General features: G+C 39.4%; 2 protein-coding genes across 2 annotated transcripts; one reads left to right on the top strand and one right to left on the bottom strand.

Moving 5' to 3' along the window:
- Nucleotides 1–185: 185 nt before the first annotated feature.
- On the bottom strand, nt 186–12,088 carry plekha8 (pleckstrin homology domain containing, family A (phosphoinositide binding specific) member 8). Its single transcript, XM_037784028.1, has 13 exons — nt 12,049–12,088; nt 9,760–9,876; nt 9,496–9,651; nt 8,581–8,702; nt 8,219–8,377; nt 8,079–8,119; nt 7,735–7,862; nt 5,735–6,095; nt 4,816–4,901; nt 2,908–2,966; nt 2,325–2,526; nt 2,173–2,234; nt 186–2,080 (listed from the first exon to the last, which is right to left on the bottom strand). Exons 1-13 carry the CDS (start codon nt 12,086–12,088, stop codon nt 1,883–1,885), a joined length of 1,731 nt encoding a protein of 576 aa, XP_037639956.1. The 3' UTR covers nt 186–1,882.
- Nucleotides 12,089–13,431: 1,343 nt separating this feature from the next.
- fkbp14 (FKBP prolyl isomerase 14) lies at nt 13,432–15,356 on the top strand. The gene is made up of 4 exons (XM_037784046.1): nt 13,432–13,797; nt 14,399–14,550; nt 14,728–14,855; nt 14,942–15,356. Exons 1-4 carry the CDS (start codon nt 13,598–13,600, stop codon nt 15,098–15,100), a joined length of 639 nt encoding a protein of 212 aa, XP_037639974.1. The 5' UTR covers nt 13,432–13,597; the 3' UTR covers nt 15,101–15,356.
- Nucleotides 15,357–17,702: the final 2,346 nt, after the last annotated feature.

Below are 17,702 nucleotides of genomic sequence, written 5' to 3'. Positions count from 1 at the left end.
CTGGGAGTAAAAAAATACAGCGCCACTGATTGTTGAATGAGATTCAGGTGTGGGTGATCAGCTCTCTTCCGACAAGAGGACCGAGGAATCAATCAGTGGACATCAACATTACATCTGGGCTCCTATCTGAGACAAAATATATAAGACGACATATCTGACGAGAACAGGACCGGACACACACTGAGACAACTTCATTATTTATTATGTAAAAATCAAATAGCATCTTATATACAGTCATAGAAAAACCAAATCAAATGTTTTTTGCAATATTACAATGACGTATTCTCAGGATTAACATTGGAATTTATCTGCAACAGGAAATCTGCCCATTGCACACCTGTGACATAAACCTGCTGCAAAATGACTTACTTGGAGAATTATTACTGTATGCATTCCTGAAAACACAAAAGAAAAGTTAGAATAAAGTTAAAAAATACTATGCGGTATGTCTTGGTAAAAAAAAGAAAAAAGCCCTATGAGGATGTTCCTGCTTTGTTCGAATGGCTCAGTAACTCTATGGACAAACCTGGCCGGGAGTCTTACCGCTCATTTTTCATTGTTGTAACGACATCATCAAATATTAAGTACGGCTGGTAACAACGCTCAAGTTAATGTAGAACAGTGCACGGACGAGATGATGAGTAGCTGAATGTTACTGTTCATTATCAGTACAGAGATGAAGGAGAAGCAATGTATTTTAACTTTCTATCAATCTATCCCCCTTTAGGATTATTTATTAACTTGGTTAAATCAAGTCCTTGGCCTAAATTCAGTTTCCATTGGCACCTTAATACATAAAACCATGCAATCAATAAACATGCTCTATGGATACAAACATCCATACATTCACACAAAGAGCTGGACTGCAAATTATCCCCATGACATTAATGTGAACTTTATAACTTACTTAATAAATAGACATTGTGAAAATGCATTCGATGCATAGGTTTGTGCAGAGAAGTCGTCCACTAAAGTATTCAGCAGTTGTCAGTACTTTAACAGCTCCACTGTGTTATTTCATTCTTGTGTGTTGTGGTACTGTAGGCAGCAGAGGCTAAATCCACATTCACATGATGACAGCTCCTTTTTGGTCCCACGGAAAAGTCTCTAGAGCAATAACTCATATAACATGTTAGCGATGTAAAAACAATACATTTTCAAAACTGCAGGATTTATATTAAAATTTCAGGGAAGGAAAAAAACAAAAAAATCAATATTGATCATAAATTCTAAACTTCAACAGTCAGTGCAATAACTAACTTTTTACATAATACACTAAATGTTAGCCCAGTATGTAATTCCATCACATACTTAAGGCAAATATATATATTTTGGGCATTGGAACATTGCTTTTGTCAAAATAGTGCTTTGTTATTTCACTCGGTTTCATGAAGACAACAGGACAATCTTGATTAAAAAATTTCAGTTCAAGGGGAATCACAAATGGTGTTCTTCCAGGGAAGTTACTAGAGCCTTGTGGTTATGTACCTGTACATAAAAAGCCACAATACAGCCACAAAATGTGCACCAGAAACAAATGTATCATTATGGTTGGAGTCTGCATAATAGGGCTCAACACCCCTACACTTGTCTTTTAAACAAGACCCAGAAACTACATTTTGTCAAACCATAATGTCTCAACTGTTAATGCGTTCTCCTAAATACAGACATTAATACCTTCTTCAAACCTCGACTGTCGTAGAGATTAACAACCACTGGAAACACCTCACACTGACACGGGACATGCTCACACTACTCTGTACTGTACACAAGATACACTCGATGCATCTGGCGCCCTCCTGCAGCAGTCAGCCGCTATACTCTGCCCCTGCGGTCAGGTCCTGTCCTTCCTTGAACTCGGATCCTTCTCTCTGTTCAGGTTTCACACCACTTCGTCAGACTCCAGGTTGTATTCTTCGTACATGGCGTCTAGGATGGCCAGCTGATTCTCCATGGCGGGCAGGTACACTCCCAGGTCCCTGTGCATGCCGCTGGTGAAGCCGGCCTTCAGCTCTTCGCCCTGTGTGGACACTAAGGCAGCGGCGAAACTTGGATAAGACGGGGCAGCTCTCAGCGCCAACTGGGGGAACAGAATCACGCGATAGTCACACTCCAAGAACAGGTGAACCTCAGAGGGTGAAAAGCAATTGGTTTTAAGTAAGAAATACCTACAGCAAAAACACCTCGAACAACCCATCCGTGGTACTGCCGAAGGGTCTTTCCATAGGCATTATCTGGGTGAGAGAACAGACAGAACGTGACGGATCTGGAACATGCATTTGAACTCCTTTGTAGATTTGTTTATCGTAGGAATCGGGACTCACTTAGCGCTCCCTGGATGTCTTGTTCTCCCGCATTAACCTCTGACAGGAACTCCTTGAGGAACTTCAGGCCTCGTCTGAGCCACAGCAGAGCCTCGGTGGCCGAGTTGCGCACCCGGGCGACACCTGTCTGGACTTCATGCAGCACGATGGACTGTAGTGTGGGGAAGCCGTCCGGGTCCGACATCAGCTTCTGGTGAATTTTCTACAGGGTTAAAAGAAAAGGTGATGTAGTGACATAAGCTGGAAATAGATTCTACTCTGCCATCATTCTTAAACTAAAGAATACATTTAAACAGTTCAGTAAGTTAGTTGATCTCATGTACAACAAGAATACAAGGATTGATAAGGCATATGTCTGATTTCTTTAAACTAAACAAGAAGGAGTCAGGTAGTATTGTATACAGCAAATCTTCTTGTTGACATATTACAGAAGATGTAAAGTACTAATGTTGATTCCTTCTGTTTGTCACACTATGTTTAGCACAAGATTTAGAGCCACTTTTGAAGAACTGTGTCATCATTTCTTTTGTTGGAACAGTAAAAATCTGCTTTAAGACAACCTATCAATGACATGCACACATACCTTGATGTTTCCAACAAAATCCATTTTAACTGGTGCAAACACTGTGGACCCCAGCTTGTCTGAGAAGAGAAAATCTATCATCATTTCTTTGTTCCATATGAACAAAAGATTCTTAGTTTTGTGTCATATTATCAAGACTTTACAATGTTGTGGCTGTTAAAGGAGCAGTGTGTAGGATTTGGCGGCATCTACCGGTGAGGTTGCAGATGGCAACCAACTGAAACTTCTCCCGTGTGTTAAGCATGTAGGAGAACTACCGGGGCTGCTGTAGAAACATGGCACCTGCCGCTCTGTATGTAGATATAAATGGCTAATTCTAAGGCTAATTCACAATTCTTATTTTCAGGTGATTGTACACTAAAGAAAACATACTTATTCATATTATATTCCATTTCTGTCAATAGATCCCCCTAAATGTTACACACTGTTCCTTTAATGCACGATGCAGCTGCCTTGATCTTATTTAAAGCAATGATAAAAAAAAAAAGGGGCAGAAAACCCTTTAAGTTCAGAAGAAAATTTCCCCTTTTGACTGCAGATTTGATGGGAAAATAATGAAGGCTTGTGACACACTACAGGCGCTAAGATCCTTAGTGATTCTGAAGACATGCTGCATGACATACAGGATATCAAACACAGATACCACTGGTATCTGGGTCTGTGTCAAGATTTAATGGGAGAGATGTCATTAATCTGGGCTGAAAATGTTTGAGCACGGCTGGAGGTGAGCGAAAGTTCACGTCACTTCAGATATAAATTTAGTCATTAATAAGAGATTTACAAAGAGGATCACTATAAAAAGGCATCTTGTTGGAATGCTGGTTAATATGAAACAGGCTAATATTACCCTGTCCATCTCACATGTGTGCAAATTACACCCTGTAGTTTAAGTTGATCTGCATATCTCTCATACCACCAAGAAATTCTTGATGACCAAAAACCCTAATCCGACCACCCTCCTAATTATTGGGCCAAGTCTGACAAAGCTCTCAAGCAATTCCCTCCAACCACCTTCATCTGTAGATGTGTAGTGCACACAGACAAGGGCACATGCAGCCTCATTAACATGTATGAGCTAACAATAAACTTAAAAGGTACAGTGTGTAGTATTTGGCGACATCTAGCGGCGTGGTTCACTCCTCCCTTTCCAAGACTGCGGTAACGTGAGCTGCCAATTGCAAAATCGTGGTAACGTCATTCGCCTAGCTCAGAGGCCATCCTTCCTATTATAACATTATTTTAGGAGCAACGGAAGTCAGACGGCGGCTGGTTGTACCACGGTTTTGCACTCTGCAGAGTTACTGCAGTTTCAAAAGCGTGTCAGAGAACTACGGTGGCCCTTCGGGTAAGATGTTAACGCGAAAGGCTCCCCCTAGAGCCGGTGTTTGGTTTATCGGAGCTACTGCACTGTTTGGGGCTACTGTAGAAACATGGCAGAGCAACATGGCAGACTCCGTGAAGAGGACCTGCTCCCTATGTAGATATGAAGGAAACAATAATGAATGAAAACACGATTCTTAGTTTTAGGTGCTAATGAAAACATCGCTATGACGATAATATATTCCATTTCTGTTAATAGATCCCCAAAATGTTACACACTGTTCCTTTAATGAGATAACGTTTTAGACTGTGGCTACAAAGAATAAATAAAATCACTGAAAGACATACAGGTGCAGAAGGAAATAATGAGGGCATGAAAGAAAAGGATGATGATGAAGAACCCAGGACAGAAAGCTGCCACCTCATTAGTTACAGACAACATTAACAACAGCGCATGCACAAATGACAAGAAAAACAGTAGGAAGACGTTTTTCTTATAAAAGCTATAAAGGGTGAAATGACCACATGAGAAAAAGAGGAAAAGAGTGGCAGATTAAGAGGAGGAGAGACTTAAAGTGACCGGCCTACCTAATACAGGTACTATTGCATAGCATGAGTCCAAAAACTCTTGTGTAGGGATACCATTGTCGTCGTCCAGTCTTATATCACTAAATCTAAAAAAGTAGAACAGATTCAAACAGGAGAATATATTAGAGGTAAGTATGCCATTTCAGTTTTTATTTGATCAACTCAAACAGAAAAAAGAAAAAGGGTACAAACGTCAAAACCAAGCCAGAGAAATGTTTCACACAGTGACATGCAATCTCTATGCCTGACGATACCTGAGACTATTCTGCTACTTTGTCTACAACTTAACAGAGATGTTGTTTTTTTTTTTTGCTAATGTTAATGCTCTTTAACTGTCTCATCAATTTTAAAAAGACCAACTCCAAAATGCACATACTGTAGTCCCCATCTTGCAGTTGAATACTGGTTAAGTTTGACAATTCTCCATTACGTCATAACTGAATATTACATAATTGATTATAAACAGGCTAGTCCATTGTTCAGTAACACTTTTCATGGTCTTTTAAAAAAGAAATTAAAATACGTTTGAAATACAGAGTGAAACAAAAAAGCTTTACAAACCCAAATATCAGATGAGGGCCTCTCTGTGTCATGTGATCAAGAGAGAACACACTAATATAAAACACTTATAATGACATCTTGAAATGGATTCAGTTTAAAATTTTCCAAACTCTGTTATTATTATATATCTAATCTGTGCAACACGGTAACACAATTTATATATTTCCACAAACTAAGTAACTGTGCAGTTTAGTTAAAAGTTGCAGCAGAAGTGCAGTGCCTCAAAGACAAAAATACTACATATATATATAGCTTAGATTGGTTAACCCTAATACTGTCATAGTGAAATATCACAGACCATCATACAGTAACGAATGTGTCCTAAAGGATGTGACCTTCCTGAGTGGCATTTTCATACCTGTTACTCATTGTGCTGAAGAAAGTTTCCACCTGCTCTGTGTCGTCTGACTCGGTTGAATCTCGGGAGGTTTCGCCTTCGTGTTGAGCCTCTTCTTGGTCTGGAACGGCTTCTTGTTGGTGCTGAGGCTGGACGGCGTTCGCTTCCTTGTTGTTGTTGTCATGCTCTTCTTGACTTTGGTCCACGTTGTGCATCTGCTCTTGTGTTGTCTCCTCTTGATCATCAGCTTCATTTTCCTCCTCCTCCTCCCCCTCTGCTGGCTGGTCGTAGTGTTCAATCTCAGAGGTATTCTGGGTAGTGTGTAAAGTAGGATCGTCTCCCTCCTCGTGGACTGAGCTGTTGCCGTTGGCGGCATCAATATCTGCGTGACACGGTAGACAAAACAGTAGACAAATATAATTTTGTGTTACCAGACAAAAGGGAATACAGAATATGGTTTCAGCAAAGACGCTCTAGAACAAAGATGATGCATTACAAGCGCCGCCAATCTCCTAATGGGGCGTGGTCATGGCGTGTTCGCCTCTCCCCCCACCCTCCCTCCTTGTTTGTGAACATTGTGGGGATGGATGAAAGCAGATTGGGCTATATATGCATAATGTATTGATATTTTATTTTGCTAATATTATATATTTACACAGTTTATCAGCCATATTTAGCATTACGGAAATTAGTTACCTAGGGCGTTCGCGAACATTAGTTGTCAGATCTTGCAAGAATGTGTTGCTGAGACAGAGAAAGGTCTCGAACAAGTTCATTTTCTCCTGATTTGTCTGTCTTGAAAATGTAATTTTAGTGTCAGGATGTTCGGATGATATGTGACTATGTGAAAAGTGGGTCCAATATTTACTTTGGTGAATATGGGGCGAAAGATTCAGTTATAATCTGTGTTAACATTCACTTCTTCCATTGGAGTTAATAGACTCAGGACATGCCGTGGTGAAACCCACGTGACACAGACACAGGAAACTGACTCCCAGTGCACCGTCTCCTTTCTGAACTGCCTCTGGTTTCAGTCAAATTGTCTACCACATCAAGTCTGAAACCCAGTTCTCATCAGACTGGGTGTAGTGAATTGTGAAAGCAGCCCTTCGATGACTTGGACAACCATCATTTAGACTCGTATAACAAGTACTGCTGCACTGACCTCAATGGGTTGAAGGTTCACCCAACTGGTAAGGTGTGACTGGTTTCAGTTGTGACCACACCCGACTGTAATTTAGCATTGCGCATCATGAAATGCCTTTCATTACCTTCTCTTTGTTTTGGTTTGCCCCCTACAAAAAAGACTAACAGCTCCATAACAATCCAACAAAATGTTCTTGAAATCTTTCATATCTCCTAAAAGTCTCCAATATTTAAAAAACTAATTTTAGGACTATCAAACAATTGTGTTAAAATAATCTGTCTACATTTTCTTACATTTTTGTAACAGTGTTAACTGGCACTATTGCATCACATCAAGTCTGAACCAAAGTATGTAATATATTCTAATGTAACATGATGTAAACTATGTACCAGAAGAAAGGTCTCTTTTATATAATGTATTATTTTTAAAAGTTCCAATGAAGTGCCACATTACGTTAAAATAGTCCCATCTAATAAAGGAAATCTTACGGGACACCTCCGCAGTACTCCACATCAGCAATTTTCTCTATTACTATTAACTTTAAATAATGTATCTTTGTATTTACGGTGAGATAGTGTCTGTATATATATATTATATATAATCCAAAACAATAAATTGGAAGATTTATTTTCCATCACCGGCAGTAGCTTCCCCTGTATGTAGGCTTTGTCACTGCTAAGGGAAATTCAATAATGTAACTGGGGCATCTATCACTGTCAGCTCACTATAAGGCAATGATCTATCCACATCCGTTCACATGATATACACACAACCACCAGGCCCCCTTTTCGTGTGTGGTCTTTCCTTTAAGGAATGCAGTGATGGTTTTTAGTTGAGGGAACCCTGCAGCATGTGAAGTGAGTGTTTGGGATACCTGAATTATCTGATGGGGAATGATGCTGTTCTTGTCCAACAGGCTCATCTGGTCCTTCTGCTCCAGAGTCAAGGCTCTGGTTGTCATGTGCAATTGCTTCTCCTGAGGTTTCAGCCGAATCTCTCCATCTGGAATGAATTTGAGTGTTAATTCTAAATCGTGGAATGCACTTCATTTGGGCAAATATAATTGACAATTGTGCCACAGAAATGCAACATTTATAACAAAATATTATTGTGTCACTCACTTTGCTGAGTGCTACTTTGAACATCTATGTGACGGTTACTGAGTGAGGGAGAAAGTCTAGGCAATATAAATAAATAATGACAGAAAAAGCAACCTACTTTTCTCCAAGGTTCTGATTTAAATGATTGACAGGTTTAATCTGTTGGAGAAACAAGACATTAGAGGATTATATATATATCATTTTAAAAAAACCATACGATTTATACTACTGTAGATATCATTAGTGACAAAAACGTACCTTCTGAGGTTTGATGGCTGCTACTGGAGGAGACCCTGGAGGACTCTGTGTTGCCATATCCGTACTGAAAGTACGGTTTGCTATCTGCATGCATTCCTCTAGAGTCTTAAGGAAAGTGGTGCATGTAGACTTCACCATGTTTCCAGTGTCTATTCCTGTCTGAAAATGGCACACAAACGTACACATTAGTACACAAATCTGCTCAAATACAAAGCCAAGTTTTAAAGAAAATGCACTTGTGATAACATTCGTTGCCAGTCTAGTCTCTGTCTTGCTAGATGCAAATGCGCTACCCTATACTGCAGTTTCACACCAACCGCAGCTTCTCCTATTTCATCGGCTCATCCAAACTTTAAACTTACCTCCGCTGTGTCTTCTAGCTCATCATTCTCCTTGATCTTGTTTACTTGTTGTAGAAGAAGGTCACAGTACAGTCTGAGTTCAGACATCTTAGTTTTCAGTGCCTCTGTGTTCTCATGAAGCTCTGGAATAATAACAGCAAATGAGCCAACGTTTGGGAAGACATTTACAACATTATACAATAGAATAGGTCCTTTTGGGTACCCTTTAAGGGTAGGGTGACCAGATCCCAACAGACCAAATGTGGGACAAAGAGTATGTTTGTGCGGGACAATGTTACCAATGCTGAGAGGTAGCTTACAATTTTGACATAATGTCCATCTAACTTAAATAATAAACATTTCTATTCTGCCCCTTAACTTGTTACGTCTCTATGCTTTGCCTGAATGCATATATAGATTGGCACATCTCTTTTTGAGCCGCGCGTTTCTTGTGAGACTCACATGAACATGTGTCACATGTGTTGCTTCATGTTGCTTTACCCCGTGTGAAATTGAAAAATAACTGAGATTCGCCTTCCACAGGCTTATAAATACTTATAAGTAGTTCCACAGTCTTTGTCATAGCTGCTCTTCCTTTTCTTTGTGGTAGTTTCCATCATATTCTACCTAAATCTGCATAGCTTGTGACATTGCGGTGACTCGCAATTTTCCCCTTTGGGCATAACGTAGCAAAGACGGTGAAAAGTTAACCTGCAATTGATCCATACTGTATGTGCGCAGTTTGACAGCAAACACAGCCCTATGATGACAGCCTTCCCTGCTTTCTTCACAGCCTTTGGATAAAAGTCAGATTTTTTTTTTAAAAAGCGTCTGTCCTGCGGTGGTTTGACTTTTGAAAACTGGAGCCAATGAAAATGTGGGACATCGTCTCAATGTGTGGGACAAGACATTAAGATGTCATGGCATCCAAAATACCTTTTTCTCTCTTTGTCCGGTTGTCTGTAAGGCAAGCTTTGGCTGTTCCCAGTGCCACCAGCCATTTCTGCCTCTCTGCTGCATTGATGGCTCTGAGGTAAAAGTACTGCTCTCCTGGTATGGTCAGGTCAACTCGCGTGGAGTCAGAGGAATGAACTAATGAATAAAACACAGAGGGAGTCATGCTTGTCAGTTATACTCCCACACACACACTTGCACAATGAAACACAGCAGACAGGGAACAAAGTGAGCCATAATACAGACCTTGGATTTCACAAACGGAAATTTTAATGCTGCCTTTGCAACCCTTCCAGGCATCTTCTTGCGAGTCATAGTAGGATAAAGTTCCTCCATCAAGAACAAACCAACGAGGTTGCCAACCTAGAAAGAAAAATATATATTTAGATAATTACAACGTTGCTGTTTAGCGAGCACTTATTCGGTATGAGAGCGTTATTTAACCTTTAACTGCTAGCTTGACAGAGATATCTATCGACAGTGCTGTAAACTATATGCTCAGGCAAATATGCTGCTTCGTAAGTTCAGTGTGTGTTCTGTAAATGTAAAATGATCATTATTTTTAGAGCTTTCTGCACGCCTTTGTACACAGCTCATCTCTGGTTTAGCTACAAGAAAAATAGTATGCCGAAGGCTCATAGTGGCTTACAATGACAATGAAAAAGGGTGTTCAGGAATGCTGCTCCCTCTTGATGGAATCAGCTACAAAATGACCTGAAACTTGGAGAGCTGGTCTCACTGGACATCTTTAAAGTGCTTCTACAAGATTTGGAAACAGGCACATCTGGCTGTAGATGTTTTGAATGTTTTTTTGATACCTTATGATTTTGAAATTTGCTCTTTGTCTTCATTTTCAATGGTTATGTTTGTTTTATGACTTGCAACTGTGTAACTGTGGTGCTGCCTATCTTGGCCAGGACACTCTTGGAAACGAGATTTTTTAATCTCAATGAGTTTTTACTCCTGGTTAAATAAAAAATAAAAATGATGCAATGAGGTTGTTGCTTCAAGGTTCCCAGATGTCATAGTGTCAGTCAACTGTTAGTGTCCTCTGGTGTTCCTACATATTAGGCATTTTAAGACATTTGATGTATCATTTTATTTGTCTTTTGGATGAGTCAGAGAACAGCATCATAGAGGCTTTAACCAGCAAGAGCTGCACTCAGTACTCATCCAGGCTCAGAAAACACTGGAGAGATAGCCTACATATGAACTGAATGAATGATGAACTGCTGTGGTCTTATCTTGTATGTTTTTTGTTTCTTTTTATTTTATTGCTATGGACCTCCTGTGTGTCTGAATAAAGTTTGAATTGAATAGCTTCACTAACTTTAGCTGTTTAATGCAGCTAATCTGTTTATAATGACAGATGGTGGGAACTAACCTACAATTAGATAGCTGCTACCTGTTAAGACTACATAAATAACTTGTACTTCCTTAAACAGATAACTTAGAAACGTTAAAAGAGAAGCTAGTGACATCAAAGTGGTGCACAAAACGCTGACAGTTGAAGCTAGATAGATAACGTTGGCTTTGCTCAGGGTTCTCATGCTTTACTGTCAAGAGACACTTTAGGAAAAATATAATAATAGAAATCTGTCTGGAGCTGCAAAACATTTGATCATAGTGATGAAGGTAACACAATTTAAAGTCTAAGTATATAGTATATAAGTCTAATGCAGTGAGGGTCAAAGAGCAAATGTACTATGGAGTATTAGGGCCATAATGAGGGATTAAACATCTGAGATTTACAGAATAAAATCATGATATAAAGAGAATAAAATCATGATATAAAGAGAATAAAATCATGATATTAAGAGAATAAAATCATGATATTAAGAGAATAAAATCATGATATAAAGAGAATAAAATCATGATATTAAGAGAATAAAATCATGATATAAAGAGAATAAAATCATGATATAAAGAGAATAAAATCATGATATTAAGAGAATAAAGTCATGATATTACGAGAATAAAATCATGATATTAAGAGAATAAAGTCATAATATTACGAGAATAAAGTCATAATATTAAGAGAATAAAATCATGATATTAAGAGAATAAAGTCATAAATTAAAGAGAATAAAATCATAAATTAAAGAGAAAAAATAAAAATAACACGTAAAATTACTACCACTTTATTCTCATAATATTATAACTTTATTCTCTAAATCTCAGATTTATTTTTTGTCCTCAATGTGGCCCTAATACTCCATCGTACCGTCCTACCATAGACCTACAACAATGATAAATAAAAATTAAAATATAGACAAAGAAAACAGTTATTGATTTCCATGTTGATAAAGCCACAGTGATCCGCTGGAGAGCCTCATGAGGCTCTGGAGCTGCAGGTTGCCTAGAGACCCCTGAGATAGCCGTTACCCGTTGACGTTAGTTTAACCGTTGCCCGTTAACGTTATCTCCAGCTCAACAGACAGTGCGCTCTGACGTTGTCATGCTAGCTAGCTTGCCTTAACAACGAGCGCTATATAACCGAAAACACTGCAGCGACTGAGGGATTATAATACTCACCACTGATGTAATTGGTCCATTTATGCAGCATTCCTTCCATTTTTGTTTATTATTATGAGTTTTTCCCGTTCATTACTTGTTTTATCATAACAAGATATGATGGCCAGCTGATTGAAGCGACTCCATCGAGGCCTAGAGAGTGATTTAGTGGAAGAACGTCCTCCTCGGCTTCACATGTTACAGCTACGTGGATAAAAGAGCGTTAACTGTGTTGTGAATCTGAGACTCTACAGCCTGATCCTCCTAGTGATGGGTGGATCATGAACGAGCCGGTTCTTTGAGCCGGCTCTTTTAAGTGAACGATAAGAGCCGGCTCCCGTCAGAGAACCGTGTTTTTCTTTCTTTAATTACTTCAAAGTGGGGCCCGCGGGCCAAAGTTGGCCTGCCATCAGGTTTGATTTGGCCCGCCAGATGTTAGCAAATTTTTTTTTTTTTCATTAAAAGACCCAACCGACTTTACTGTCTTTTGGAGGCCGTACCAGGCTTTATGGTTAGAAGATAGTGACATCATATGAAACTAGAAAACCTAAGGACTCCATTATACCAGTCATGTCATGTTAGTTGTCAGGAAGGAGGCTAACATTCTAAAGTTAGGCTAAATTTTGGTGGGGAAAAACTGGCATGGCCATTTGTCATGTGTCCCTTGACCTCTGACCTCAAGATATGTGACTGAAAATGGGTTCTAGGGGTAACCACGAGTCTCCCCTTTACAGACATGACCACTTTATAATAATCCCATGCAGTTTTGGGGAAAACATGCAGTTTTTTGAATGCAGTATATATGGGAACTTGGGATCCTAGTACCATTTTGCATCTTAACAATACAATACAATAGGTGTTTAATTTTGGCCCGTGGCCCTCCATTGAGTTCCAGTTTTGGCCCACCAAGGGAAAAGTTTGGGCACCCTTGGTCTACAGGTACAGAGCAGGAGGGAGAGGAGGAGAGAAAGAGAGAGAGGATTGCGGTGCGCAAATAGCAGACAAGATGAGTGACAGTCGGAAACGAAGCAGCATGTAAAATTATGGTATTCAGGAAATTATACGGTTTAGTATAATTATATTGAATAATTTAAGTGATATGTGTGCACACATAATCATAGGTCAAAACAGCGCTGAATTTGGCTGAATTATAAAAGACAGAAGTAGTAAAACGAAGAGCCGTTTGGGAGCCAAAAGAGCCGGCTCTTCTTCGGTGATCTGAGCTAAATAATCTGGCTCACTAAAAAGAGCCTAAATTCCCATCACTAGTTCCTCCTATTTACATCAGAGGGGTTTAAGTACTGTGGGGTGTGGATTGAGGTGATTGACAACAAAGAAGAGCCAATAGAATACGAGATCATATATTGTGGGCGGGGTTTAGGAGTGAATTGTCCAATCAGAGAGGGAGGAGGTGCAGACAGCTGAACAAGAGGCTGCACTCATGCAGGAGTTGGCTGCCACGTAGTTGGCATTCCTGCCATGTATTTATTTTAAGCACTGCATTTTTTTTTAGGGAAAGGTTCAGTTGTTTTTTTTTGTAAATTTTTCAAATAAGTTATAGCAATCAACAATGATTATTTTTTCTATTTGTTCGATATTGCCCTCACTGTTTGTGTTGTTTGTCACTGGGGCGAAACTGCCTGAGCCAGAAGTTAAAATTGAAGTTTTACATAAACCCTTCATGTGTTTACGAAAGTCAAAGTATGGAGACATGCTTCTTGTTCATCACGAGGGATACTTGGAGAGTAATGGCACCCTGTTTTATTCCAGGTAATTTGATGCTTTATGCCTGTAGCTGCATGCATTGCTTTGCAATTTTCTTACACTCATAATGCAGGAAAAGTCACTGCTTGTTATAGCTGTAAACATCAATGCATGTATCTATTGGATTACCTCATTTTATTTTAAAGAAAAATTGTAACTTGCACACTTTTCTAATATATAGTATGTCATTGCACACTTTGCTTTTGTGCTAAGCTAGGTGTAGTAGTCTGGTATATTTATAGTGTATTTTAATGTATTTTTTATATTGTGTATACTATAGATATTATCTCAAGTGTTAATGTGTTTTTTTATTGTATATTTACTGTTCCTGTGCATTGTCTGGATAACCTGCTGCTGTAACAAAAGAATTTCCCAATTTGGGATCAATAAAGTCTATCTATCTATCTATCTATCTATCTATCTATCTATCTATACAATGCTGCAGCCCACTACTTGTGAGTATCTGTGCAAATTCAGACCTCAACAGTAACAACTGGACGGTCATTATTAGGTGGCAGCTATATGACCCTACATATTTGTGATATCAATTGTACTGGACATTTCCTTCTCAAAGAAAACTGTGATGGATCTTTGTGACTCTTGGCAGCCGCAAAGAGGGGGATCACAATCCAGTCTGGTTCACTCTTGGATTGCGAGAGGTGCTCAAGGGTTGGGATAAGGGTCTGCAGAACATGTGCACAGGAGAGCGCAGGAAGCTGACCGTCCCTCCATCTCTGGCATATGGCAAGGAAGGAAAAGGTAACTCTTGACTCCCCTTTTCTTCATAACATATCTGTGCTTCTTTTCAGAGGCAAAGCACACAATTCTGGGCTCCCTCCCCACATCCACTTACATGAGGGCCATGTATACTCTGTCCCCTTTTCTCCACAATCCTAAGTCCCTGCTTTTACATGAACCTTTTTTTTTTGTTTACAGGCAAGATCGCTCCGGGCAGTACCCTCATTTTTGACATTGAGCTCATGGAGATCCGAAATGGTCCCAGGTCACATGATTCGTTCAAGGAGATGGATCTCAATGATGACTGGAAGCTCTGTAGAGAGGAGGTGTGAAATTCTAAAGTGCTTTTCTTTTTTGCAGAGTGTAATGTTTGTTTTGTTGCTATGTCATTATTATTCTGTGTGCACTACAGGTGAGAGAGTACCTGAAGAAAGAATTTGAGAAGCACGGATACTCCCATAATGACACAGATCATGAGTCGATGGTAGAGGACATCTTCAAAAATGAGGATGAAGACAAAGATGGTTTTATATCTGTGAGGGAATTCACCTACCAACACGATGAACTCTAAAGGACTGATGTCATTTACTTTTATCAACAAGTGTTTGTTTCATGAATCTCCTCCAAAGCAGTGACATGAATTTGCTATTTTTTTTACACTGCAGTTGAACAGTATTGTGTTACTTTTGGTTGAACATTTTATGGAAAATGAGATCCACAATTCATTTATATCTCCATTCCGCACTGATGATGTCACCACAGATGAATTTACGCAACAGTATTGGACATCTTCATTGATTTCATGAAATAAATGTTTTTGAATTAAACAGAGCTTCATGTTAATTTCTTTTTATTAGCTTTACAATACATTTGCTGAAAACTGAAACTGTGTACTACTGTGTGACGGCCCCCTCTGTGTGTTTGGATCCTCTGCTGTATTTGCTTTCTCTCTCCAGGGCTGCAAACCTAATGAGTGTAATCAGCAGCATGGTACACACCTAGGCCCGGTGTGCTCCATGCTACAAAGCCTCCTCACAGATCTCCTCACATCTCCTGTTTTTACAGCGCAACACTCATGCGGCACATTTTCACACATCCACTTCCTACACTACTGACACGACAGATTCCTCCCATACACACACACATTTGACTTACTCTTTGGTTATAAATCACATTATTTGTTCAGTATACCTGTGTTTCCCCCATTTTTGTCACAGTTCTAGAGCCGGGCTGTGACAAATAGGGGGCTCGTCTGGGATGGTTTTCTCAAGAAGGTCCTGAGAAAATGTGGAAAAATGCACTACTCCAAGTTACCTGAAACACTACAAAGGCCAAAAAGAAGAATTGGACGAGCAGCCATTCGTCACAGCCCGGCTCTAGAACTGTGACAAAAAATGGGCAGGTATATTGAACAAATAAAGAGATTTATAAACCAAACAGTAAATCAAAAGAGTGTATGGAAGGAATCTGTCGAGTGAGTAGTCTAGGGAGTGGATGTGTGAAAATATGCTGCATGGATGTTGTGCTGTAAAAACAAGGAGAAGGAAACAAAAACCAAGGCACAGAGGTATGACGTCAGGAGATCTGCCAGCCACAGACTGCTGTATGCTCTGGCTTTTTAGCATGGAGCACACCGGGCCCCGGTGTGTCCCATGCTGCCAATTACACTCATCAGGTCTGCAGCCCTGGAGAGAGAAAGCAGAGGATCCAAACACAGAAGGGCCATCACAAGTGTATGCAGTCAGCCTTGGTGATGAGATACTGGATGATGGTAGTTTTTCTCTGTGTATGTCTTCATTAATCACTAGAGGGCACTCTTGTCCAAGACTTTTGTATCATATTTAACAAATCTTGATCAAAACAAAACAGCATCAGTGCACTGTCAGGGGTCCCTTCTCTTTCAGTTTCTAGATTTCATACCGTTTCTGGCACATCAAAATGAGAATACAGTCATATACCATTTAATCATGGAAAAGTATGTGGTTCTTTCAATAAATAAAGATTTCAGTCATGTGCAGTGATGCATACACCAAATTATGCCCTAAAGGAATACCATTACATTTATTTTCATATTTGTTTCAGTTCATGTATAATTGTAGTTTATATACAACAGATTATATTTGAGACTTAAGCAATCATCAAATTCCCTCAGTGGAATCCAAAATGTACATTTTCCAGTGAATAACTTAACAGAAATGCAGCCTAAAACAGTATCCAGATGCAAAATGGTCTTGTTGAACACTGAGTATTTTAGGACAATCCATAAACAGGATGGGGAAAACCCAGGCATACTCATAGCTCTGTCAAATTAATGTCATGTGATGTGTCCACACTGCCAACTTCCGATTTGCTTTCCATTCAGTAATGATGAGTGACTCTTGGTGGGATCATTGCTGAAAATAAAATGTCCTGTGATTATAGTGAAAGATCTACAGTAGCCTATCTATAATACAGACGACCACAGGCGATATACTGTAGGTCACATACACTATAACAGGCAGAGCAGAGGTAGCCTACTATGGCTCAATGATCTATCAGTGGTTAGGATGAGATCAGCTATACAGCATCAACAGGAAGCACAATGTTTCAAAGATTAAAGAAGCCAGTGAGATATGTGATGGTCAGCGCTGTTCTCAGTCTATTATTTTCCTCAAACCATACAAAATAAAGCTTTGTATGATTCTGGTTGAGTGAAGCTTGACAGTGAATATAAGCCTCCCAAGTTTAATTGACCTAAAAATAAAATATTGTCTGATGATGCAGTTGAGATGCAGAAAAAGATACAATCTCATTCCCCCATAACACCAAAGGCTACCAACAAGCATATCAGCATCACATGCCTACTGTATTCAAGTATTGAGTATAAGACATATAATATCACAGTTGCTCCATTACATAGGTGCATAGAGACAGTTTCAACATTTATTTTAGTCTCCAACTTAAACTAGAACTAATCATATTGCAATTCTTTAAATAAATGACAGAGAAAGGAGGTGCTATTATTGTTTTGCAATCTTTTCCTGCTGAACTTAAATTCTGATGAAGGCTGACATGCACCAGTTGTTAAAGTGACCAAAGTGGCGAGGGCTGGAGACTCTGGACGTGTGAGTATTAGACATGAGGAAATCCAAATCAGATAAAAAAAAAAAACAGGTTGTGAACTACATACCTAT

Source organism: Sebastes umbrosus, chromosome 11, assembly GCF_015220745.1.
Source record: "Sebastes umbrosus isolate fSebUmb1 chromosome 11, fSebUmb1.pri, whole genome shotgun sequence".
NCBI lineage: Eukaryota > Metazoa > Chordata > Actinopteri > Perciformes > Sebastidae > Sebastes > Sebastes umbrosus.
The sequence above is the reverse complement of the archived record's forward strand: the minus strand, read 5'-3'. Positions and strand labels throughout refer to the sequence as shown.

Bases quoted from the DNA above. Each gene is read 5' to 3' on its own strand.
- plekha8 (XM_037784028.1), bottom strand. From the start codon at position 12,088: ATGGAAGGAATGCTGCATAAATGGACCAATTACATCAGTG. The intron at 9,652-9,759 runs GTCTGTATTATG...TTTATTCATTAG, and splicing joins TTCCGTTTGTGAAATCCAAG to TTCATTCCTCTGACTCCACG. The intron at 7,863-8,078 runs GTAGGTTGCTTT...AATTCATTCCAG, and splicing joins AATCAGAACCTTGGAGAAAA to ATGGAGAGATTCGGCTGAAA.
- fkbp14 (XM_037784046.1), top strand. From the start codon at position 13,598: ATGATTATTTTTTCTATTTGTTCGATATTGCCCTCACTGTTTGTGTTG. The intron at 13,798-14,398 runs GTAATTTGATGC...GACTCTTGGCAG, and splicing joins GGCACCCTGTTTTATTCCAG to CCGCAAAGAGGGGGATCACA. The intron at 14,856-14,941 runs GTGTGAAATTCT...TGTGCACTACAG, and splicing joins GGAAGCTCTGTAGAGAGGAG to GTGAGAGAGTACCTGAAGAA.